The sequence below is a fragment of the Theobroma cacao genome, chromosome 2, assembly GCF_000208745.1.
Source record: "Theobroma cacao cultivar B97-61/B2 chromosome 2, Criollo_cocoa_genome_V2, whole genome shotgun sequence".
In the NCBI taxonomy this organism is placed as follows: Eukaryota; Viridiplantae; Streptophyta; class Magnoliopsida; order Malvales; family Malvaceae; genus Theobroma; species Theobroma cacao.
In genome coordinates, this window is record NC_030851.1 from 35542824 (window position 1) to 35570236 (window position 27413).

The 27413-nt window shown below is 31.8% G+C and overlaps 2 protein-coding genes and 2 long non-coding RNA genes across 5 annotated transcripts; 1 reads left to right on the top strand and 3 right to left on the bottom strand.

The window, feature by feature from the left end:
- Nucleotides 1365–3191, bottom strand: LOC18609804. Its single transcript, XR_001926460.1, has 3 exons — nt 2835–3191; nt 2206–2535; nt 1365–1866 (listed from the first exon to the last, which is right to left on the bottom strand). It is a non-coding gene; the product is annotated as an uncharacterized LOC18609804 (long non-coding RNA).
- Nucleotides 3452–4435, bottom strand: LOC108660719 (prothymosin alpha-B-like). The gene is made up of 3 exons (XM_018114992.1): nt 4349–4435; nt 4185–4255; nt 3452–3695 (listed from the first exon to the last, which is right to left on the bottom strand). The coding sequence occupies exons 1-3, from the start codon at nt 4433–4435 to the stop codon at nt 3452–3454; spliced, it is 402 nt and encodes a 133-aa protein (XP_017970481.1).
- LOC108660974 lies at nt 5948–10882 on the bottom strand. 2 transcript variants are annotated; one of them, XR_001926808.1, is made up of 4 exons: nt 10468–10882; nt 9227–9323; nt 8292–8412; nt 5948–6348 (listed from the first exon to the last, which is right to left on the bottom strand). It is a non-coding gene; the product is annotated as an uncharacterized LOC108660974 (long non-coding RNA). The 2 variants fall into 2 exon arrangements; XR_001926809.1 differs by lacking the exon at nt 8292–8412.
- LOC18609806 (MLP-like protein 28) lies at nt 22475–23497 on the top strand. The gene is made up of 2 exons (XM_007045115.2): nt 22475–22728; nt 22981–23497. Exons 1-2 carry the CDS (start codon nt 22539–22541, stop codon nt 23244–23246), a joined length of 456 nt encoding a protein of 151 aa, XP_007045177.1. The 5' UTR covers nt 22475–22538; the 3' UTR covers nt 23247–23497.

Genomic DNA, 27413 nt, shown 5'->3' on the forward strand with positions numbered 1-27413 from the left:
ATATATATATATATATATATATTGTTTTACATTAAAATAGATTATTTTAATTAATATTTTTATTTTATTTTATTTTTCAAAAAAAAAAAGAAAAGAAAAAAAGAGAGAGAAATGGAAAAACTGGTACGAAAGCCTTGCGAGGTCTAGAAGGGCATTCGGGGGAAGAATGTCTGTCGAGGCTTCGCGGCGGTTGTCACGGGCTCGATGGGAGTTCCGGGTCGTGACAAAGTCACATATTATCATCGAATAAAATCTAAACATTAAAAACAAAACCAAGAAAATAAGAGAATAAAAGAAAATATAGAAAAACTCAAGAATTGTATTCTTGATCTTCAAATCTCTTTGAATCCTGCAAATTCTTCTTAGCTTTTATGACTCTGTGCCTTGACTCTCATATGTTAATTTGGTGTTTTTTATTCTTCCCTTTTTAGTCTTCCGAAAGGTTGTTTTTATAAGTTTTGAAGTTAGGCCAAGTTGGGATTTTAGTTGGGATTTCCTCATCAGATTATGTAAGTCACAGCTTTGCCAAATTAATTAATAGCAATCGTAATTGCTCTAGGATTGCTATAGTGTGTCAAATTTAACAAGATTTTTGACCATCCTACAAGCCGAACTGGGCAAAGTGTGAACTTGAAAGTTGTAGATTTTTCTCTTATCTTTCCAATGGTATAAGAATTGCTTCATTTGGAGTTTTGTAAAGAAAGTTATGGCCAAAATACCAAGGTGTATGTAGTGGAAGTCTGCACCTTAAAATTGCTCTTCTTCTTTTTACTAAAATTCTTCTCTCATTAAACACCTACAAAAGTACAAATAAATCAATAAAAACCTATCTTAACCATATTAACATCAAATTAAGCATAAAATTAACCAAAATTAGATTGACTCCCCTAAAATAACTAATTTAAAATAATTCAATAAAACCTACTAATTTCTATACATTATTACAAGAATTAAGTTAAATTATTATCAAAATTAAGCCTAAATAACTCTACATTATAGAGTTATCAAAAAGCATTCCCGACAGAGAATTTCGTTGGAAATTTTCAATGGATATTTTTGTTGAAAATGCATTTCCAACGGAATTTTCCATTAGTGATGTATTTCCAACCAAAATTCTTTTACTAATTTTCAATTGCATATCTTGTTAATAATACTTTTTTCAACAAAAATTATCAATTAAAATTTTGATAATAAATTATCAATTGACATCCACAATTGACTTTCAAAATATATAAAAAAAAAACACATATTAAAAATCGAGATTCAAAGTCAACTTCGTACAATTAAAAATTGTCATAAACACACAATATCTAAAAATGTTAAACACATATGAATATAAAGCTAAATGTGTTATTAAACACCTATACTAAAAAGTATCCAAGTGTAACAGTGAAAAAGAGACATCATATCATGAAATGTTGTGTTCTTACTTGTCAAGATTTGAGCTTGAAGGTCACGCATTTCCTTGTTTTGAAAGTGTATTAGTCATGATCATGATTTTCATACATGAAATAAATTCACTCATGCTTCCGTCATTGCATTCTTAATTTCTTCATGTATTTTCTCACGTATTTCCTCACATATCTTACCCAAGTTTTTTGAAAGATTTTTCACTTTTTCTTCTAATGCAATTGCGGGACTGGTAGCGTTTGAATTGATAGGGCCACATGCAGACTCAGCTGTTGCTACATTGTTGTGTGTTCCACTACGTAAAGTTGTAACAAGCACTCGAGTACCAAACCCATAAACCTGAGTGCGTGTAGTCTCCATCCCTGCAATTGCTTCAGTCCAAGCATGCAGATCTTATTCTAGCTGAGAAGATGAATACTTACCATACTTCTGCGATAATACAAAATTATACATTTCCTACATAAAAAATTAAAAAAAATTATTATTCAATTATATCGTCAACTTTGAAATAAAAATTAATCAATTTTGTTCGTACACTCGTAGACTTAGACTTGTTATCTATAAAATCAACATGATCCCCTAAACGCTTATGAGTGCGGTTGAACACTTCCAAAAAGGTAACATCTCATTTTATCTCAATTGACTGCATTTATTTACAACTGTATATACTCAATCATAATCGATATATATAAATAATATGTAAAGAAAAATCAAAGTCAAACTATTAAACATATAATTTAAATTTAGTTTGAAAGAAAACCATACATATAAATGCGAAGTAAGATTACTTCATACCATCCTTTTTGCATGAACAACAAATGGAACTGAACTGTCAATGTGCTTTGGAATGCTTCCTTCTTTTGACGTTAAACGATTTTGCCTTGCTTTTCTTGATTTGTTTTGCCATTCTTCTGTACCCCATACCATATCGATAAGGGCATCCCAAATTTCATTTGTGATCCATTCCCTTGACATGCCTTTGCAATCCCTAATGTTCTTTGTTTTGGCTTCTGTCATTACTTTATTCCTTTTTTCTTAAAGCATGTCTCTTAATCGATCAGAACAAATTTTATCCCATATTTGTTGAGCCAAAACATCTTGATTTGCAAGCCAAACACATTTTTCCTACATCAAAATAATAGAGTTACTAAAAAAATTGATACAAATTAATTGAAAACAAAAAGTTATAATTTAATTGAATAACAAACATAGTACTTAAAATTTTTGAAATATTAACTCATTTATATCATTAGGGCCTTTCCTCCTTGTTGACCATGGACTATGGAAGTGATTTTTTATGATCCTTGTTATTGTAGCTGTGACCCCTCACTCGAAAAAAGTACTTGTAGAATATAAAAGAAAATTTTTACATATTAAAATTTATAACAAATATAACAATTTCATTATAATACAAGATAACATACCTCTCCCCAATAGGAGTTATACACAATCTGTCGAATGGATCTACAGGAGTCTATAATCCTACACCAAGCCCCCTACTCTTTGACCTTGAGGATGTATTATCTACACTTGCACCTAAATCAATAGATGGTGATTTACAAGAATCGTGAGTAAATGTCTCATTTTCTACTTGCTCTGCAGATGCACCCAACAAAGAAAGTGGCTCAAAAGGCACATCATTATTGACCTATTGCATATGTGGTTTAATGGATAGATCAGCAAATGCACTAACATTTGTAGGCAACAACATACTTCCAGAGGCATTTGTTGATCTAGGTCTCGATTTTGAATGCGTCCCTTTAACCATCATCCGTGTAATATTTTTTTGTTAAAATTCATACACAAATTTTTTTAAAAAAATTTCAAACAAAGTATAAAAATTATCAATTTACAACAATCACAAGTAATTCCTAATCATTTGTACAATAAAAGATGCCATTATATAATATTCATTTCAACATTTATAAATATAAACTATAATAATTTTTTAACATGTCAAGATCTTTCAATATTATAAAATTAAAGTTAAACAACTATGTTACAAAAAATATAAAACCAATATCATATATGTCTACCATCATCAATCACTTTCAAAATAAGCAAACTCATATTCTTCATTATTATCACTATCATCACTAAAAGTTTTTTTGTCTTCGTCTTCAAGTTCATCTTCATCTTCATCTTCATTTTCATGTCCTTCCATGTCACCTTCTTCATCTTCATCTCTTTGCATGTCATCTTCTTCTTCCTCAATCAAGAAATTAACCTCTTCATAATTACCACTTGCTAAAATTGTAAAGTTGTCAAGTTCTTCTGATGGAGTACTATTAATTGAAATAGACACATCTTCTTGGTATACTTCTTCATTCAAATCAATTTAATTTTCTCTATCTCCACTACTAGGAATGTGAAATCTAATCTTAGCTTTTGTTTTAAATATTGCCCACCAATCATGTCGATCTCTTTTGGTTGATGGATAACTACTATAATAAACTTGGTGAGCTTGTACAACTAAAACAAATGGTTCATTAATGACAAGTATTGAGTTGTATTTAATTTTAACAAGACCATGCATAGGATCTACCTTAATACCTTTTTCAGTGTCAAACTAATGACACTTAAATAGCACAACTCTGTTTCTGATACCAAAATACTCCAACTCGATTATATCCGCTAAAATACTATAAAAGTCACGCTCATAATCATTGTAAAAACTCCCTTTTATGCAAACCCCACTATTCATTGTCTTATGATTTTATTCGTAATCTAAGGTGTGAAACCTGAAACCATTTAAAAAATATCCTTTGTAACACCTTATCATACGTCCTGGACCATGAGAGATTTCAAGTATACGTGGGTTAATTTCATCTTTACGTTTTGCAACCTACGAACATGAAATACAATATAAAAAATTATTAATTACATAATTAATGTCTCAATGTTATTAAAAGTTCACTTCTAATTTACATAAACTTACATATTTTTTAAACCATTTCATGAATCTTGCATCACGTACTTTCTCCAATTCATCTTCTGATATATGCACAACACTTCGCTTCACCATTTCATCAAATGTCTTATCATCATATCCACAATTTACGGATTAAGTTTATTCTTATAATCAATCATTTGAGTTTATGGTAGAATGGTACTTAATATATAGAAGCATCTCTTCAAAATTCATTAAAATATAGAGCTCAGCGGCATAAAACTCATCATCATTTAAAAATCGAGATTTATCTAATAGACCGAAAGCTCACCCAAGATGTGTGAAAATTGAAAGACGACCAAGAAAGTCCATGTCTCTCCCATCATCATTACGTGGCACTTGATTTAATCTTGTTTGCACAGTAGGTTCAAAATACCATGAGCAAAACGAGGAAATTTCTTGATAATCTAAGCCTCACATATAGATCCTTCAACAAAGGCTCGATTTTTTACTTTCTTCTTCAAATGTTACAAAAATCGAAAAATCATAATTTCATCAAACTTAATAAGTACCTTAAACTCTTGTAATAAACTATTTCAAAACAAATAATAATTATAGTACCTCTCAAATGGATACATCCATCGATACTAGACGAGTCCACTAACCTTTGCCTCATAAGGTAAATGAATCGGCAAATGGTCCATAAAGTTAAAGAAATCGAGAGGAAAGATCTTTTCTAGTTTGCATATAGTTTTACATATTTTTCCTTTCAAAGCTTCCATATGATTGACAAGTATTTTAGTTGCGCACAAATCTTTAAAAAAGTAAGATATCTCAGTAATCACATCCCAAATTGAGTAAGACACCATATCACGAAAGACAATTGGGAGTAATCGTTGCAAAAAAATATAACAATCATGACTTTTCATCTCATAAAATTTGCAATCAATCTCAGTAACACACCAAGATATGTTCGACTCAACGCCATCAAGTAATCTCAATTGTTTCACCCAAGCACAAATATTTTTTATTTCCTCTTTATTTAAGGTGTACGAAGCCTTAGGCTTGAAAATTTTTCTATTATTTTTCACCAATTCAAATTCTGGCCGCTTGCAATGCACTTTCAAATCTTGTCGAGCCTTTAAGATGCCTTTCTTTTTTCCCTTAACATCCATCATTGTGTTGAATATATTCTCAAATATATTATGTTCAATATGCATTACATCTAAATTGTGACGAATAAAAAGCATATACCAATAAGGCAGATCTCAAAATATACTCTTTTTCACCCAATTATGACTTACACGATAACTCGAAATCTTTTGCTCACCATATTTTGTTCCAAATGGGATATGAGGAAGCGAATTTAAACGTTGTAATATTTCCTCACTTGATAATCGAAGAAATGACAAATCATGCTCAACTCTTTTTTTAATAAATTTGTCTCTCTGCCTCTTAAAAGGATGATTAAGTCGCAAGAATGGCCGATAACAATAAAAAAAACAAAGTTTCCTACCATGATCCAATATGAAAGACTTAGAATGTTCTATGCAATAGAGACATGATAATCGTCCATGAATACTCTACCTTGACAACATATCGCAAGCAGAAAAATCATTAATCGTCCATAATAATGCTGCCCTCATATGAAAATTTTGTTTCCTATATGCATTATACATGACAACACCCTGAGTTCACAATACTTTCAACTCATCTATCAAAGGCCTCAAGAAAATATCTATGTTTTAACTTGAATTTTTTTTTCCCGAAATAACCATATTAAGAAATATATATTGTTGTTTCATACACATCCATGGAGGTAAATTGTACACAGAACATTACTGACCAAATAGAATAAGGTTTCACAGTCGATTCAAAACGATCGAAACCGTCAACACATAACCCTAGTTTGACATTTTGAGGTTCCATTGCAAATAACTCATGTGTGCGGTTGAAGTGTTGCCAAGATTCACCATCAACAAGGTGTTTGAGGACTCCATCATCACCTTAGTTTTGCTCATGCCACGTCATATGTTAAGCAATTTTACCTGACATATAAAGCCTTTGAAACCTTAGTATAAGTGGCAAGTAACTCAAAATCTTGTAAAGTATTTTCCTTTGCCTTTTCACACTTGATTTCCTCAGTTTATACAGAAGATACCCACATATCATACAATGATCAAAATTAGCAATTTTCTCATAAAATAACATGAAATTGTTTTTGTGAGCATGAAATTTGATATATCCCAATCCAAGTATTGCTACCTTATTTTTCATTCTATAAAAGTTAGTAGTTAAAGTTTCATCTGATGACAATATATTCTTTATTATCTCCAATAGCCGATCAAAACATGATTCAATCAAATTAAACTCTAACTTAACATTTAAAAATTACGACACAATTGAAAGCGTTGTGTGCTTTATGCAACCTGACTATAAAGGTTCCTCTGCATTACTTAACAAACAGTAAAAGCTAGCTGCATTTGGATTTGGATCTTCTTCCACAAACCTTGACTCATTATCATGACTATAATTGAAAGCAACTTCTGAACCGATAACATCCTTAACCATTATAATATATGAATTTTCTATTTCTTTTTCATATGTAGGTTCTTCATATTCCCCATATTCCTCATTACTAGCATATTGTTTAACTCTATCTCTATTTGGTGATGATTGTCCAACATCATGTTCCCCATGTAAACTCCAAATTGTGTAAACACCAGTAAAACCCTTTTCAAAAGATGTGCTCTATCACCTTATCGGAATTTAGAAACTTCTTGTTACTACATCGAGAGCAAGGGCATATAATTTCATTCTCCCATCTAAATGTAGAGTTAGAACGTGCAAAATGAATGAATTTATTAACTCCATTTACAAATTCATCTCTAATGAATCCATCAGAAGTTAAGCGACGATACATCCAAGATCGATCTCCCATCATTTTGTAATCCTAAATGTCATAGAATATAACAGTCAAGAGTAATTTTCACTATTGTTTACAATAAAATTTGTTAACAACTACATTCCAATAAGAAAAACTAAGTTAAACATTTTAAATAAAATTTTAAAAAATAATAACAAGTCAGGATAATAAAAATGATTCCATACAAGAATAAAAACAAACAAAACAAGAAGCTATATAAGTGTAACTTTATAAACGAGTAGATAAATTCATATTCACAAACTTTTCTATGTATTAATGAGTACAAAATCCTATATAACCAAGTGACAGAGAAATGGCCAAAACTCTTTTCCTTTTCCTTATGGATAAAAACTATGCACTATGAATTGGACCCCAAGTCATGATTGGTTTTTTATGATAAAATAATAAAATTCCAACATAAGAAAGGAATTGCTAGTTTTTTTAAAGTAAGGACTTTTGATATTTTTATTATTTATTCTTAAAAAATAAAAAATATTTAAATACAAAAGTAAATAGTAAATTTTTTAAAAATTATATAAATAATTTTTAATTTTTTCATATTTTATTTTATTTATATCTTCTTCAGTTTAAAGTGGTTTTAAGGGAAGTGATCAATTAATGTCATGACTTAACCAATTAATGAATATGAAACTTAAAAGTCTCAAGTCTTCTTTGCTTATGATCGAGACAATACGTTTGGCTCTATTGCATCTCTTCGATCATGGTTAAAAGGAGCATGAATTGGTTGGAAACAGTATAAAGTAATTAATTTGATATGAAATCCAATTAAGTGTCAAACCAATTATGCTAAAGTTAATTCAAGTGGTTCTGATCAGTTAGGTTTGGTTACGGATTTTAAATTTGACTGTAATGTTGTTCTTTTCTTATGTGTGAAAAGTGCAATACACAAGGAAAGATAGTATTATTATTCAATATACACCACAATCAAAAGCAAAAGAATTAATAATAATAAAAGACCCCAGCAAATTAAGAAGGTAAATAAGCAATCGATTCTTACTATTTATGAGAATAAAAAATAATGGGGTGAGGGGGGGTAAAAAGTACCTGTGCTGAGTGGCAGTGACAAAGAGTGTTGGAAGATGTTGGCAATAACAGTAGAAGATGCAGAGATGAGAGAACAAAAGCCCCGAAAGTGATTTAACTAGCAAACTTCTTTAGCTTTTTGCTAAAAGAGATTTACATGAGGAAAGAAAGCAATATTTAAGCTTAGACTTCATATTTTCATGGAAATTGCTAATTGCTTCACTACAATATTGTTATGTATAAAAGTTAGCTAGACAATAAGGAATCAAGTCAGCAAAGTACTCACAGTTTAGGAGAATGAAAGAAGAGGAAAAGAGCTTCTTGGTTAAGCGATTGTTAGCTGTATTGGCTTATTTTATTGTAGGATCAGCAAAAAATTTTCTTATTAAAAATGTTTTCATATTTTACCTAAATCAAAAACTCGATCCATTAATTGCAGTCTTGCTGACTAATTACAGAGTAATTAATCCTAGAAAACTCCCAATTCATATGTATATATCAATGAATATATATTAGAAGACAAAATACAGGTCATTGTTTTGAGTTTTTAAAATATTGTTATGATTAGAAAAGCCAAATGAGAATTTAGATGGTAGTCCGGATTTTGGAGAAATTAAAGCTGAAAAAACAAAGCTGCACAAAATTCTGATGCTTTTAGCTTTCCCCTTGCTCAATAACAAAGCAAAGAAAAGTCTAGTCTTTGAAATCTGGGACTGTCTTCAACAATTCAAGAAGCATTGACTCCTATGAAACATGGTTCAAATCAACTGATGCTAATAATCAACCTTGAAAGAGAATATTGACAAATCAAGACCTTAATAAAGGTTAAAAGTAGTATGAGAAGCTAAACCAAATTGACCAAAAGAATCAGTAGTTCATGATTAGGAGCTCCATCATCTGGGAAACTACTACCATTAATGAACGTGATATAGGCACACCGAGAATTATATGATTACCTCTTGCCCTGACAGTGCGTGATAAGTTGTTGTTATAAACTGGAGCCCTAGAATTTGTGGTCCAGAATGGAGAATTAAAGGCACTTGAGTGACAAAACTGCATTAAAAAACAGCTCCAATAAGAAGAAAAATAAATAGATGCAGGCAAACCAATTGAAGATTCTACGATATAAATGGTGGTGTTAATTTTATCAGAAGAGAATATAAGAGTTAGACTCCAAAACTCTGAAAGAGCTGAAAACCAGAACTAGAGGAAAGAATACATGTAAGTGCAAGCAAGACAAGATAAGAAAAAGAATTAATTGACACAACTTGGAGAAGCCAAATACTCTGCTTGGTAGCTGAGGAAACTTGTTAAATATTATATAGTTTTAATTGGTTCTGAAGACATAAAACCTCTTAATTCCAAGTAGATCATTCAGAATAATGGGTCTAATGCCATTTGGAGGCTCTCCAAACTAATGCTTTGTGTCCCTGCCCATTCCAAATTCTTGGAAAATGAAAAGCTTAAAAACTCAATCGATATAAAAATGTGCTTTACACTCGTTTTGAGGAATTGACTTCGCAACATGCATATATGTCTTCGATCCTTGCCCTGTTACAATTCTTTCTTATATAGCAATATTGTGGCTCAATGATCCATCATTTATGTAAAAGCAAGCAAGAATTAATTACATGTCATCATCCAAAATATTTCGATGCTGTCAAATTTGATGGCTAAACCCACCCAACTCGCCAAAATTAAATCAATGCTGATAAGATGCTGCGTCAGATTTGTGTAGGGACATTCAAACCAAGCCTTGGTCAAAATCGGGTTTCAAAAGGGGTGGGCAACTTGTAAACTCTAAATAAATAATATGTTCAACACATTTTTTTTTGAACGGCAAGAAAAGATTTATTTATTATCAATTCCTTTACAAAACTACCAGGCCTGCGGTAGTGAGCAAGAAACACAAAACAGGGACAAAAACCCCCTGTAAAGCCTGTTACCTGTGATATACAAAAGAACCCAGAGCAATAAACCCCAGGTTGCAAATGGGATCAACCTCCTAAAACATTACAACGACTCCCAATGGAAACAAAAAGGACAAGGAGTCAAAAGACTCATTCCACCGCAACCAAGTCACAATAAATTGTACAAAACAAAGTGACCAGCAATAGCCTTAAGCACTCAAAATCAGGCAGTTACCAAGCTTCAAGTGTTACAAAAATTCCCAGAAAAATGTAAAGCAAGAACTTACCCAATACTAAAGTCAAAATCAATCCAGGGTGACAAGCCATTTCCAAACCAAGACTCGAGAACCTGCCACAGCAGCAAACCAACACTCAAACAAGCAACAGCAAAAAGTTTACCTCCAGCTCACACACAAGAATCAGGAAATTGCTACCAGAGATCCTTCAAAAACAGCACAACAAATGGAGATTCGCAGCAAAGGCAACAAAACAAAACAATTTTGGAAAGTGATGAGTGAGCCAGCAAATGGGTTTCAGCCTCTGGTCTCAGCACAAGAAGGGAAGCAAAGTAGAGAGATTTGGGGAAAGTGAGCGACGCACATGTTAGGGATTTGTATTTGAGTCATATGGGTTGGTTTCTTTTGAAATTAAGCTGGGGAGTTTTGAAATTAGTTTGGATGGGTGGCAGACTTGGTTAAAATTTAATTCATTTTTCATTTGGACACAAGTTTAAGTCTTTATAGTAATACAAATTTAAATATTTTAAATTTTATTAATAAATTAATTTTTTTATATTACTCAATATAAAACATAATGTTATAGTACTAAATTTATTATGTATATATTAATGACAAAAATTATATGTTATAATTTGAAATATACTACAAAATTTGTATAATTAATTATCAATATAATTTTATAAAAAGTATGATAATAACTAATAAAATTAATAACTATAATCATATAAATAAATTTACAATAACCTTACATATAAAACATATTAATATATATATGTAGGATATTTTAATATCTCATATACATAGATATATATTAACTTATAAAGCTATATCAATTAAAAAATATAACTTGTAGTTTCATATTAATACAATAGGTTTTTTTTTGTGTGAATAATGTAGGTTTATATATATATATATATATATTCTAAAGATATGATTCTAATTTGTATAAATAGATATAATAAACTAATATATTTTAAATATATTATATTAATAAGTTTATTATATATCTATCTTCTTAATTTATATATATTAACTAATTAATATTAAAATGTACATAAAATATTATTATTTTTTGTTTAATTTATTATTATATCTTGTCATGTATTTTTATAAAATTAAAAAATTTATTTTGTTCTTTTTATCAATTTTTTAATGTTATAAAATTAATGAATTTGGAATTATTAGTTTATAATTTATGATTCAATAAAGTTTGCAAAAATGTAAAAAAATAAGCAAAGGAAAACATATTTAAACTTTTAAATATTATAAACTTCAGTATGTATATATTTGCTTTTATTAATATCTAATTTTTATAAAGTTTTAATAAAATTTATAAAAAGTTTAAAATATTTTAAGACAAAAAATCTAAAAAATACTATTACTAACGGAATTTTCCAATGAAATGTTCCGTTAAAAAATTTCCATTGGTTATAGCTTTTTCTAACGAAAAATTCCGTTGGAAACTTTAGCAGGCCTTAAAATTTTTTGGATCCTTAAACTTTCAGACGGATTTCCAACAGATAATTTTCCGTTGAAAAATTCCAACGGAAATTCATTGAGAATTTTGTCTGAAAATTTGGTGGGATAAATTTTTTTTGACGCTAAAACTATCTCCAATGGATTTCCAACGGAAATATTCCGTTGGTATATTTTCGTTGGAAATTTGTCAAAATTTTGTCAAAAAAAATAACAACAATTTCTGTTAGAATTTCGTTGGAAATTTTCAATGAAATTTTTTCCGTCGGAAAAAATCTGTTTTCTGGTGGGGTTCATGCCATGTTGTAATACTCTTCATGTTATGCTATAATGCTTATAAGTGATAGTTTCTCTCTTTGTATAAGAAGGGTAAACGACTCTTCTTATCTTTTTAATAAAAAGCTTGTCTTTAAAAAATAAAATAGAGGTATCTCTTGGAATTCATACAAGAGAGGTGTCTCTTGGGGAAATTCCTTTTAAATAGCTAAGTTAGAGAACTTTACAAAACTCAACAAAATAATCCTCACAATCCTTAAGAAAGAATAAATCTCTTATGCATTATCTTTATTCAAAAAATCATGTGTAGGACTAATAATTTTGTCGCTCATTAAGAAGTGTTTAGTGGTTTGATTTCTTTAGTGTAAGATGTAGTAAACTAAGGCTCTATTTCATCCTAAGGCTATTCTAATCAACCTGTTACGCACCTAAATGATGGAAGCAAAATAAACCTAAAGAAATGGCATTTGTAGCATGCCTTGGAGGCCATTTTCATTGATTTTCTGGCTTTTCATACAATAAATGTAAGAATGACACTACATCGAATTAAATCTTGGATTAATTTTTTTTTGAAAAGCAAATTTGTATTAATAATGAAGAACCTGTACAACGGGGTTTGAAGTATGAACAAAAAGCATCAAACCAAAGGCAAATTAGAGGGAGCCATCAACTTCACCAACCCTGGACTTAACTTGTCATCAAACAGCTAAACCACTAACTATTCCAACAAAAATGGTGATAAGACCATTGTGTACACAAATTTTAATTAAGCTCAACTCCATGAAATCCAGCAAAAACATATACATGAAGCCAGCATAACAAACCAGCGGCATTAGGCGCAAGGGTTTACACACTTGAATATCCTGCATCAAAACCAGCAGCATCCGCAGGAAAACAATAGTGGAAAAACCAACTCCAATGCAATCCATCAAAAGCGTGTTTATACACAAAAAAGACTCAATGTCAGCCATCAACGGTTTGATTTCCCTAAGTCCAATCGTCATTGATTAACCATAGCAGGTTATTGGGACGTGAAACACCTTCCTTAGCGAGAGAATCAACATCGCCATTAGTAGAACTCAAAATGTGACGAATATTTCATTAAGTAATCTTGCCAAGCAGATTAAGAATTTGTATAATCAATGGTCTAAATATCCAAGGCACATTCTTAGGTTTTTTAATCTACTTTACAACGTTGCTGACATTGCATTCAAAGAGGAGAGTGTGGGAGGAGTTCCATCTCCATGCAGCAAAAATAGGGGCAGCTTCTCTCACGGCAAGGAGTTCAGCTTTACTAGAGTCTGAAATACCAATAGCTTTAGAAAAAAGGGCAAGTGGAGAGCGATGTTCATTCTTCAAAATACCTCCAATTCCTGACTCACCCAAACAGCCTTTAGAAGCACCGTCGGTATTAAATTTGAGACATCCACTATGAGGTTTAATCCAGGCCTTAACTTTCTTCGTCTTTTTATAGTGGTGGAGGTTGACACCCTCGCTAGGAAAGCGGACAAGATCCCCAATAGAGAGATTAAGGTTAGGCCACTTAGCATTACTCCACCATGTGATGCGAACTTTAATAAGTTCAAAAGCTTGACAACAATCTTGGATTAATTTTTAACCCTGAACTAATGGGAATTACACCAAAAAGGTTAAAAATTAAGTTGATGATCAATTTGTTAATTAATCAGCATTATGCCAAATATTCTTTGATTATTAATTATCCGTTTGTTGATAATTAATTATTGTTTTTCTTAAGAGGCTCCCATAGACAGCTAATTGGAAAATTTGATCCTAGCTTAATGACCCCATTGAGCTATCAAAAATTTAGCCAACGGAATATACATAATTCAATTTTACACATGAACCTCGACTGACTAAAAACTCAAAGTATGAACAACTTGAAATTTCCAATCCGAAACAACCAAATACTTGAAAGACTCTGAACGTAGCCGAACGTTGAACAACCTAAAACCTGAAGTTACTTTTCGTTTTTTGAAAGGCTAAAATTGAAAATACTCAAATTGATCAAAAATATTCTTAACTACTTGAAACAACTTGATGATCCTCACATTCTAAAATATTCTAAAAGGATGATTCTAAAAGAAATGTTCTTTTTTTTTCTCCCTTTTATTGTAGAGACAATCCAATAGAATCTAAATGTGTCATAATCAGATAAAATTTAGTGCTTTGGAAGCTAAGTAGAATATATATTATCCTTTGCGGACTCCCTGGCAAAATTCGGGGTGGACAAGAATTCTATGTTTTCTAACTGGTGGAGTCCCCCGTCAGTCCTCCTTGGTCCCCTCAGGTAGGACTAGTGGTAACCCTCTCGCAGTCCTCATCGGTCCCCTCGGCTATGGCTATTTTGTTCTTTCCGATGCTGTCGTTCAGCGACATTCCAATGCCTATTTGCTATTGGATCCTTTTGTTTCAGTGCCATAATGCTTATCATTTAAGTATTGGCTCTAAGGCCCAGCAGGTGTTGTCTTATTTTCTTTTCTTCTCTTGTAAAGTTTGCTCTCGAACCTCTGGATCCCCTTCATGGTTTGATCCCAACACTGATGTATCTTCAGTGTTTCAGTAAATTTACATTGATTGGCTGAGTTAAAAAAAAAGTAGAGTATATATTATTATAAATATGAAAACCTACAAGGTAGCCTTACGGTATGATGAAGCTGAAGAATTAAGCGGAAACAGCATTCTTACTTACAAGGTGACGAAGCAAGTTATTCTTGAGAATTTAAGGGGCACAAAAAGCAAACCACAAATATAAAAGTGACGGGACAATGTTCTACATCCTACCTCAGTTTTAGAATCACATCTCTAAAAGTCCACCGACTTAGTGTTTTATTCTTATGGGACCACGGCCAGAATAAAAATTATATCACAAGTTGTTGAAGGGAGAGGATTAGGATGAGGGCTGCTTTTGTGGATGCTATTGAAGGCTGGTGAACTGAGGGAAGGGGTCCTAACCATCATTTTGCGGCTTGGGAGTATAATGTCATGGATGTGGGATAAGTTGTTTAGTCTTTTGCATAGTTTCCTTTGATGGTTGCCGCCCAGATCTTTTTGTTGTGTGGGCACATCGTTTCTTTGTCTGGTTTGTCATGCCCAGTTTTTGTTTTTCGGGGCTTTAGTATGTTGGTTTTTTTTGCTTTGCGTTGTCGATACTGATGGAAAACCGCCAATATCTTTCTGAACGGTATGTCTCTGAGTAATTGTACAGGGTATGTTTCCCCAAGTCAGGTATTCAATGCCACAGGAAGTCTCCTGTCAAAAAGTCTAGAGACATATAATGCATACTGACCATGGTAGATAATAAAACTGCTTTTGAAAAAAAAATCTCATCCATTGCACTAGCTTGGAGAGAAAGTGAAGTCGTTATATGGACAATTTAAATTTTGAGATATCCCAACATATAAATATAATAAGAATTTTTCCGCTTTTTTTTTTCTTAGTCAGATTATTTTATAAATATCGCAAAGTGATACATAAAACTTAATATAAAGCCAAGTCATGGAAAAAAGACAGGTCATATAAGAGGAACTGCTCAAGAGAAGGTGCAAAACACCTAATACAAGCACCAAGAAGAACCACAACGCAGCCGCAACCTTTGGAAGAAGCAACTTCCAAATTGTATCATCCCTTGGAAAAAACTCACAACACTACTGTAATCATATAAGAAGAACCACAACACAGCCGCAACCTTTGGAAGAAACCTCACCTTAACAAAAACCAAATAACCTTAGTCACCATATCGCCCCATTGTCTCACTCAGATCCCCACTAAAGAAAACGCAACAACCACCCCATATCAACACATGCCCATGTACAATCCCATCACACACAGAGCCTCATAGATAAAAATCAAAGCAAAACAAAACCCTTCGCAATATCTTCCACCAATATAGAATCTCTCCACTTATTAGCAATTGATTTTAGTTAGATGTTCGTCCTAAAAATTTACCATAAATTATTTTTAATTTAAATAAAAATAAGATTTTGTTTTACAATTTTAAGACTTTTTCCATAATTTATTCAAAATTTATATTTTATAAGTCTTGCCCCCCTTTGTAAATTCTCCAAATTCGCCCTTAAACCCAATTGTCTTTTATGTGTTAATTTGTTTAATGTTAATCCAATATAAATTTCTCTCTTCTATTTGACTTTCATCTGAATTTCTTTTTTCACTTTTTCACATAGTTTGGAAGAGTTTTCAAGTTTTATTTATTTGGAGCATTTTTGCATTTTTCTTTAAAGTGATTTTACACCCTCCACCCACCACGATGGAATAAAATCTAAATCAGACCAAAGTTCCTTTCGAAAATCCAAGTGGAACATTTCCGTAATGATGAAAATTGACAAGATTAGCTTTAAGAATGGACAATTTTGCACTAAACTACTCGTGAATCGAAAATGCGTCAGAATTCATAGCTGTCAGGAAATGAGCAGAAGAAAAGACCTAGATGGCGCAGCCTTGAGAAAATTTCTCAAGATTTTCCTATTCAATCAATGCTCAACAAGTAGAATTATATATATATATATAAATAATATACTATATTATATATATATATATTATATGTTTANTAGATAAGTAGAATTTATATATATATATATATACTTTATATATATATATATATAATCTATATAGTGTTTAAACAGTAAAATAAAAAAGAAAAGGCATAATAATTACATTCAACTAACTTAACAGAAAATTAAAAAAGTTAATAAATCTCCTTAGTGAAATGGTGCGTTTCCAGCTTCATATGCTCTACATTCTCTTTTATTTAAACGGTGAGTTTTACTTGTCTTCCTTTATTCTCTGGTTTTTCATCCTTCATCCACAACCAAAGTGTTCTTATTTTGCCATTCAGTGAAGAAAGCTTAGGATTGAGCTTATTCCTCGTGATCTTTCTAATGCTCCCCTTCAAGATGACATGTGAATGTTATGAACATTCATCTTGCTTAGGAGATTGTAAAACTACCTTGGTTTTAATGCCTTAGTGAACATGTCTACAACTTGGAAATTAGTTGAGATGTACATTGGTTTAATTATACCTTCTAGCACCTTCTCTTTGATGAAATGACAGTCTAATTCAACATGCTTGGTCCTCTCATGGAAGACTGGATTCTTGCTTATGTGTATTGCTGATTGACTGTCAAGATTACTGCATTTGTATGTTCAATCCTAAAATCTAAGAGTAAGTGTTTTAACCAAACAACCTCACAACATGTTAATGCCATAGATCGATACTCTACTTTTGCTGAGCTTCGAGCCATAATAGATTGTTTCTTTGATTTCCATATTACTAAGGAATCCCCCAAAAAAAATATTTTATCCAATGATTGATCTCTTCGAATCTTGGCACCCTGCCAAGTCGCTATCACAGTAGGCAGATAACTTCAAATTCGATTTAGACTTCATCAATATCCCCTGTCTTGGTGAACCTTTAAGGTATTTCAATACCCTATGAGTTATTATGACATGCTTGAGCCCTCGTTTGTCCGTGAATTGTGATAGTATTTGCACTAAATATGAGATATCCAGTTTGTTAAATGTAACATACAATAACTTTCCAACTAGCTGCTTGTAGTCTGTTGGATTAACTAATCTATCTTTATCTTGAGTTTTTTGCAGTTTGTGGTTGTAGTCAATAAGAGTGGATATTGCCTTAGCCATTAGCAGACCATGTTCCTTTAAAAGATCTAAGGCATATTTCCTTTGACATATTGACATATTGCCTTGCTATTTCTAATCTAAGAAAGTACTTGACCTTTCCCAAATTCTTGAGTTTGAAATATGAGCTCAAAAATTGTTTCACCTCTGTTGTAGCCTATGATGATGTGTTCCCAATCAATATGTCATCTACATATAATAATAGAGTAGTGAAATTAACATCTTTTTCTTTCTTGGTGAATAGGGAATAGTCTGCAAAGGATTAATGAAATCCATATTGCAGAATTAGGGAAGTAATCTTGGCATTCCATTGCCAGAAAGCTTGCTTCATGTCAAACAATGACTTATGGAGTTTGCAAACAAGTTATGTTCCTTGTGGATACTCCCCCTGGATTTCATACTCCTGTGGTAGTTCCATGTACACTTCTTATTCCAGATCACCATTTAGAAAAGCATTGTCTACATCAAGTTGAGATAAATTCTAATTTAAAGTTGTTGCCAAAGCAAAAAATACTTTGATAGTTGTATGCTTGGCAACTAGGCTGAATGTTTCTTAATAGTCAAACCCTACTACTTGATTATAGCTCTTAGCAACCAGCTGAGCTTTGTACCTTTCAATAATGTCGTTTGCATTCAGCTTGACCTTATAAACCCATCTGCAGCCTATGACATGAGAATTTGAAGGCCTAGGCACAATGCTTCAAGTCTTATTATCTTGCAAAGTTTTTAGTTCAACTGTCATTGCATCTATCCAATGTGAACGGTTGACAGGTTAATTGTAAGTATAAGGTTCATATTTATTAGATAATGATGTGGTGAAGGATTTATGTGCAGGTGAAAGATGTTGAGTTGATAAGTGTTTTGTGAGTGGGTGAGCTATGACAATGTTTGACTATGAGGGCATATCAACAAGATAAGCATGTAGGTACTTGGGGCATGCCTAGCTCTTTCACTCTTTCTAATTGGTAAGTCAGTATATGCATTTTGTAAATTTTGATTATTTTGACTATCATATGCATCATTTTCATTGCTAGTTGTAGTAAGCAGACTAAAAATGCTAGGTAAATTTGGTGATGAATCATGTGAACTTAAGGTATCAAGTATTTCTGAAGTTGAAGTAAGTTCATTTTGACTTGACTCAGTAGGTGTGAGCTCATAGGATCGATAACTTTGAAAAATGATATCAGGATCATCAACATATCTTGCATGCGCTTTAGGTGTCTGATAAAATGGGTCTGTTAGTGTGTTACACTGTTCATGTTAAAATGGAAATGTTGATTCATGAAAGACTACATTTCTTGAAATTAGAACTCTTTGTGCACAAAGATCATATACTCTATAGCCCTTGACATTACTAGTATATCCTAAAAACACACATTTGATGGCTCTTTTATCCAATTTCTTTCTGTTTTGTGATAGTGTGGACAAAATGCATAGACTCTCAAACACTCTTAAATGGTCATAAGAAGGTAGTTTCCCATATAACTCAAATGTAGATTTGTTTTGTAGTAATTTAGTAGGTACTTTGTTAATGATATGTACTGCTGTTAAAACTACATCTCTCTAAAAATGCATAGGTATATTGGATGAAACATTAGGGTCCTAGCTACCATCAGGATATGTTGATGCTTTCTCTCAATAATTCCATTTTGTTAAGGAGTTTTAACACATGATAAATGATGTAGGATTCCAGTTTTATCAAAAAAATCTATCATCCTTAGTTCTAGTGTATTATCTGACCTGATGCATTTGATTAAAGAACCAAATTGCCTTTGAACATAGTTGTTGAAAGAAAGAATTATTGACAGAACATCTGACTTGCTTCTCATAAGGAAAATCCATGTAAATCGTGTAAAGTCATCCACTACGGTGAGAAAGAATATCTAATTATATAATGTTGGTATCTCATATGGACCCCAAATATGCACATGTATTAATTCAAAAGCAGTTTTATGTTTTGAATAAGCAAAGGAAAGGCAAGTTTTCTTTATTTTGCAAATGGACAAATTTCACAAATCAAATCATCTGAAAACTCAATGTCTGGAAATTGTTTTTGCATAACATTCATTCTTTCCAAAGGCACATGTCCTAGTCTAAAGTGCCAAAGGTCAAAACATTTGTTCTTTGCTTACAAGCTTTAACAGAAAAAGTAATAGGAAATTTGATAAGTTTGCCAAAAAAAAAACTTGGAGAGATCTTGATCATCTGAATTTTCTTGCATCAAGTATAGTCCTGAGAAGACCCTAGTAACCTCAATCACTATCCATGAGAGTATGTCTTGAATAATACAATGCATATCAGTAAAGAGAATAGAGGTTTTCTTAGTTTTGGTAAGCTGACCTACTAAAACAATATTATATTTGAACTTAGGTATACAAATGACATTCTCAAGGATTAGTTTTGAACCTAGCTTGATGATTCCTATATGAAAAACTACTATCTTTTTATTAGTAGGCAACTGCACATAGCAATCTTTGACTGGTTTAGCATAGATAAAGTTCCTAAGGGAATAGACACATGATCAATGGCACTAAAGTCTAAAATCCAATGAGTTTGTCTAATCACATCAACATTTGCATTTCCAAGACTAGATGGTAAGTTATTGAATGTATCGAAATAAAGATGACTTGAGACAATACCTGAAAAGGTTGAGTTGATAAGTGAGTGGTTTGCTTGTTGAGTATTTGTGAAGAAACCTTCCATCAGTGTTGCATATACCATTCTCATTTAAGAGCTCCATCAGCTTGTTGATCTACTACTTTATGATAAATAATTGAGATATTGAGCCTATTTTTGCCATCTTTTCTTCATGTTTTGCTTTGTTGTCATCTGTCAAGTCATTATTATTGCTACATTATTCACAACTACCTTTCCCTTCTTGAGACCTGGTTTTCCTTTTGTGAATTTAAAATCTTCTGAAAATCCAATAAGTCTGTAACACTTATCTTTTGTATGTCCTTTCTTCCCACAATTATTAATTGAAATATTCCTTCTCATTTTCTTCTTGATATCTACAATAACCATCATAGTAGAAGATTCAAAGACTAGTTGTGCTTGAATTAGCAGATTCCTTTGTGTTTCCTCTCTTAGAACTAAACTATATACTTTGTCTAGAGTTGGGATAGAATCCATCATGACAATTTGAGATCTAAGAGCTGAAAAAGATTCATTGAGTCCGTTTAGAAATCTAAAGACCATGACTTTTTTATATTGATCCGTGTATTTCTTGAAATAGTTGGGATCACATTTTTCACATTGGCAGTGTGGCAGAGGCTGTAACTTCTTAGTTTTTCCCAAACTCCCTTCAGCTCAATAAAATATGCATCCATAATTTTTGTACCTTGACTGATGTTTCCCAATATATATTGTAGGTTGCAAACTCTCGTGTCATCAGGTTGGGAAAAATTCTACCTTAAAGTACTCCATATTTCAACTACTGAGTCCATGAAGAAAATGGTTAAGGCTATTGGTTGTGTAATTGAATCAAGCAACCAAGCTACCAGTAAATTGTTACAACGGGTCCAAGATAGGTAAAGAGGATTTGTAATGTGAGGTTTAGGTATGGAACCATTTAGGAAACCAGTTTTGTTCTTAATGGACATTGCCAGCAAGAAAGACCTAGTTCATGCTATGTAATTATTGCTGGTAAGTTTGAGGCTAATAACGATTGAACCAGAACTATTAGTGTTATGTAAGAATAAAGGGACTGAGGATTTGCTATAAGTGAGATTGGGTGATTTGAGTATTAATTTGTACACTAGTTTGTGTACCAAACTGAGTTTCAATTTTTATGTTCTCAGCCATGATTTCTCAAATGATAATAGAGTACTCTTAAGAACTAAACACTAAAAAGTAAAATTTGCTAAAAGGATTAGATGAACCTGAGTGATGATGTAGTAGCAAAAAGACTAAATATTGGTATTAAAGAGGCAACGAATTTGTCCTCCATTGATGAAATAATCCTTTTGCTACTATAAAAGCATATTGACTGCCAGTTGGATTCCAAGCTGCTTTAATACTATGTCAGGAAATAAGCAGAAGAAAAGAACAAGATGGCGCAACCTTGAGAAAATTTCTCAGGGTTTTTCTATTTAATCAATGCTCAATGAGCAGAAATATATATACAGTGTTTAAATAGTAAAGTAAAGAAAAAAAAGCATAATAATTACATTCAACTAACTTAACAGAAAAATAAAAAAGTTAATAAATCTCCTTAGTGAAACGGAGAGTTTCCAACTTCATATGCTCTGCATCCTCTTTTATTTAAACGGTGAGTTTTTCTTGTCTTCCTTTATTCTCTGGTTTTTCATCCTTCATCCACAATCAGAGTGTTCTTGTTCTACCATTCAATGAAGAGGATTGAGCTTATTCCTCGTGATCTTTCTAATAATAACAGGGTAAGCAAAATTAGAAGTCAGGAAGATTTTGCTGATAAATTAAGGGGAAAGAAGAAACCACTAGAATAAAGTTTATGAGAATAATTACTAAAGCGTAATGGCATGGCAATATTCTCAGCTCAGTAAATTACGTCATTGTCAACCTTTTATCCTTCTTTATTCTTCTTCTTTTTCCACAAGTTTGATTGCAGCATTGCTCTTCTTCCTTCTATATAAGGCAAATTGCTAAGCACAACATTCCGCAAGTCTTATTGCAGATTGAGCTTGTTGGTTTCTTAATAAGGAGATAAAAGAATGGCTCAGATTGCAAAGATGGAGGTCCAAATTGAGATCAAGTCCTCAGCTGACAAGTTCTATGACATCTTTAGGAGCAAAATGCACCTCATGCCAAAGATATGCCCTCAAAACTTCAAGGACGGAAAGCTTGTTGAGGGTGACTGGAACAGTGTGGGCTCTGTCAGACTATGGTTTTATTTTGCTGCAGGTAATGAAAGGCAACAATAACGCTATATAGACATATTTTCTAACAATCATTATTCAATTTCTTCTCCGTTATTTTATACACTTTGCATAGAGACGTAGATAATAATTACCATTTATCACATTTTCCATTTCATTAAACTGCAAATAAATTTATAGACTTTAATAAAATTTCAATTACTTAAGCAAGAAACCTGCAGCCAACTTTTGTCACTTGGATGGATACAACTAATTTTGAGCTTCGTCAATCTTGTAGGTAACTCTGAGACTGTTAAAGAAACCACAGAAGCCATCGACGATAAAAGCAAGACAATGACTTTCAATATGTTGGAAGGAGATATGATGAAATACTACAAGTCCTTCAAAAGCATTCTGAATGTTACAGCATTAGGTCAGGGAAGCTTGGTGAAATGGACAATGGAATATGAAAAGCAAAACGAGGGCATCCCTGATCCTATCAAGTACGAGGACTTTCTGCGAAGTTGGAGCAATAACGTAGATGGTTACCTTCTCAACGCCTAAATGGGCCATATAACGCATCATAGTTTATCGTAAATAAAGGCCGAAGGGCTCTAAAAGTAGCCAGCAAGCTGCCCTTTTGATTAACTGCGGTAAAATAAATTCACTCCATATCTATCACTCTGATCATCTCTTTCTCCTTATTTCTTAACTATAGAAATAGGGAACCCAATATGGGAGGGTAGTGATAATATAGAGTGTATTTTTATCGTTCAAAGCGTATAAATAAAAATATATGATTATTGTGATCTCAATTGAACCTGTCCTGGCATATATAGTTTCAAAGCAAAAGATGAAAGATGAAAGAAATTTTATTTTATTTCAGAGAAGTTTCTTCCAAAAACGAAGAACTTGCCTTACACAAACATCTTCAGAACCTTATATAGAAAGTTCTGCTCTGTACATAAATTATTACAAGTTTGGTGTGTTTTTCTTGAGCACTTTTGCAGCACTTCATTATTTTCTTGGATACTTCTGCAGCAGCACTTCATTTTTTTGATTCATTTTGGTTTCTTTTTCGGTCTTATGACATACACCATGCTTGTTTTGGATTCCTCCGCAGTATATTTCTTGGATTCCTCTGCAGCAATTCATTATTTTGATTCCTTTTGAAAACATTTTCTGACTTGATTCTATTTAGGCTCTTTTAAGGCTTTTATTGACTCCTAGAGCTCTTTTGTTGGTTTGCTGCTAACACTTATGAGGGCCGGCCTTTGGGTCAAGCCATCCAAGCAGGGGGTTTAGGCTCTTAATTTGAGGAGGTTTTATAATTTATTAATAATTATAATATAATTAATTATATTAAAATATATAAAAAATTTTAAAAATATAAAGGTTAAAAATAATTAATAAAAATATTTATTTTCTCACTTTTCTAATTATGTGCTTAATAAATCTTAATTTTTTATTTCTTTAAAAAATAACACGTGTCAAAGTGACTTTTTTAAAACAAAAAACAACACAAAAACACAAAAACAAAAAGTACTTTCTTTCCTTTCTTTTTTGTCTTATTTAAAAAGGGAGAATAGCAAGATTTTTGACACTGATTAATTCTATATTTTTTTAGAAGATTTTTCTTTTTACTTTTACTTTATAACTTTCAAAAGAATAGTTTTCTCTCATTTTTCCTAAAAAAAATGGTAAACATGAAAAAAAAGAGGATTCTTTTTTCTTGTATAAAAAAAAACAACAAAAAAATATAAAGAAAGGAAACAAAAAAAATGAAAACTCTTTCCTTTGAGTGAGGTCTTCTCAAAAAAAAAAAAGGAAAAAAAAAGAGAAAAAATATTTAGTTCCTTTTATCCATAAAAATGAGATAGAAGAAAAAGCGAGAAAACTTTTATCTCTTACTAAAAATAAATGAGAAAGGAAAAAGAGAAAATGATGTTTCCTGTGCCTATTCCTTTCTCTTAAAAGAAACGAAAGAAAGAAAGTGCTTTCATGTAGCCAACAAGAAAAAAGAAAATAAAAAGGTTTTTTCATTGTTTCCATTTTGTTCAAAAAACAACAAAAAGAGAGGGACTTTAGTTTTAAATGAAATTTTCTACTTCCTACTATACATGATTTTTAATAATATGGTCTTCCATTTCACTTCATATCACCCATACATCAAGGCAGCATAGCATTACATGCATACATGCATATATCATATTTTCATCTACATTCAATCATCTCATGTTTATATTAATAAAGAAGAATCCTATAGTCTTGTTAGTTATTGTCGATTTCTCATGCAAGTGCACTTTATCGCAAACAAGTAATATAGTGATGAAGTAGAGTATCGTTTTCACTGAGATTTGTTCCTAAATCTTTACTAATTACTAAAAGTATGGCAAACTATTCTTATTCAAGTAATTGGATTTTTTAAAAAATTAATTAAAATTGAATTAAAGCAAACACTAAATTAATTAACAGGACTTAAAATTTACTTGGTAAAGACAATAGACTAAAACCAAGGATTATGGGTTCATTCAACACTTCATCTGATATTCGTTTCTTTTATTATTTATATTCATGGGTAGTTTTGCTAACCTAGAATCCAAAGCTATGTTCAAGTCTCTGTGGAGATGTTTGCACAAATACCTAACTTAATTGGGTTACTATATGTTTATAGGAATCAATTAAATAAGGTTCTTTAAGCTAGTGTCTTAATTTGACTGTATATGGCAATTAGCGTGATTGCGAATTATATCACAGTGATGTGAACATACACAATTCAAATCTGGGTCCAATCTAAAATCTCTCTATTGAGTCTTAACTAGATTCACAAATCAATTAATTATTAGCTAGACAATCAAAAGCATTAAGAACAGATTTGAATAAGCAAGACTATACCTATTTATAATAAATAAAAGAGAAACTAATATTCAGACTACATGCTTAAATCCATCACAATCCTAGAAAAGAAATTAGTTCATAATATTCAAATAAAACTTCATCCAAAGAAAATTAGCTATTAATCCAAGTCAAAGAAAATAAGAAAAACAAAAAAGTAGAGAGAGAAAACTAATAGTTGAAGGTTGGAGATCTTGATTCTCCCTCAAATTCTTTTACGTACTTGCTTTGTTTTTAGCTCTCTTTCTCTAGAGAAATTGCTTATTGTCCTCCTCCTAGAAACATATGAAAAAGGCCCCTTAAATCGCCTCTAAAAGCCCTAACTTCCAAAATCCCGTAGGATTGTTATTTTTGGAAAATTCCTCAAGCCTCATGGCTTTTAAAAGTTTTATCTTGACTTTTGCTCTCGTGGTGCATTACTACCACTTCAACAAAGATTTTGACCATCATATGATCTGAACATGGCAAAGTAGTAAACATCAAAGTTGTAGCCCTACCTCTTAGCCTTCCAATGGTCTAAGCATCATGTCATTTGGACTTATGTAGTGGGAGATATACTTGAAAAATGAAAACGTGTAGAGACAAATTATCGGTCCATTATGCGCCTTTTTTCATCAATTGAAGTTATTTTCAATCCTAGTCCTACAAAAGCATAAAAATAAACATAAATAACATAAAACTAATATTATTAACTTAAAATAAACATTTAAATGTAAATTAAACTAAAATAATAAAATAACTAAAAACACCTAAATGTAATCCTAAATCTAGTCTAACTTAGCCTAATTAGGTATTTAATCTCCCATTAAATATATGTATTTGATGCACATATCACTAGTTTTGTAAGAAAGGGAATAAATTCTTATTTTCAAAAAATACAAAAATTTTTAGTAAAGTTTCAGTTTTCTTTCCTAAATTATTTTGTTTTAGGTAAAAAGGATTGAAAGATATCGAACAATAGTTGGAAGTAAGGATAAGTACACTAGAATGCAATCAAGAAGAATTTAGGCATGACCTTTAAGAGATGAAATGATAGGTTGCCAAATTGGTGGAAAGGGTTGAATGTCTCAACAGAGCCAAGGGAATTCATCCTCAAGAATCCATATTGCTTCAAACCGAAGCATGTAAAAAGCAATCACTAATGAAAATCAAGTGACCCTAGATGGGGCTAACACTTTATTTAATGACTTTAGTGAGGATCAAGGTTTGGAAAAAGTTATGAAAGGGATGAACATGTTAAGTACCCAAATGACTAAACTGAAGAGCTTCATGTTTGAGTTCGGGTCTTGGGGTCTAACTTAATTTTCAAATAGTAGTCGTTAATCAAGCACATATCTCCAACTAATCACTTTTCGACCAACTGTTTAGCCTTTAACCATTGGTTTGCATCTTAATTTTTACCCTTGCCCAAGCATTTTTCAACTACCCTTTCAACAAGCTCCTCAAACTCAACCACATGCACCATATTTAAATACCCTTACTCCTAGCTTAGACACCTTTTAAAAATAATCGAAAAAGAAAAAACAATTTGACCCATTTCTGTTACCTACAAAGAACTCTTTTATCAATTGGTTCATGATCATCGTATTGTTCCAATGCCTTTGGAACCCTAGTGACCTCCATACTCAAATTGGTTCAATTTAAACGAAAGATGTGATTACATTGGTGGAGCTATGGGAAATTCCATCAAAGATTGTGATGTTTGCAAGTATTGGGTGTAAACATTAATAATACAGAAAGAAAAAACAATTTGACCCATTCTCGTTACCTACGAAGAACTCTTTTATTAATTGGTTCATGATCATCTTATTGTTCCTATGCCTTTGGAACCCTCGC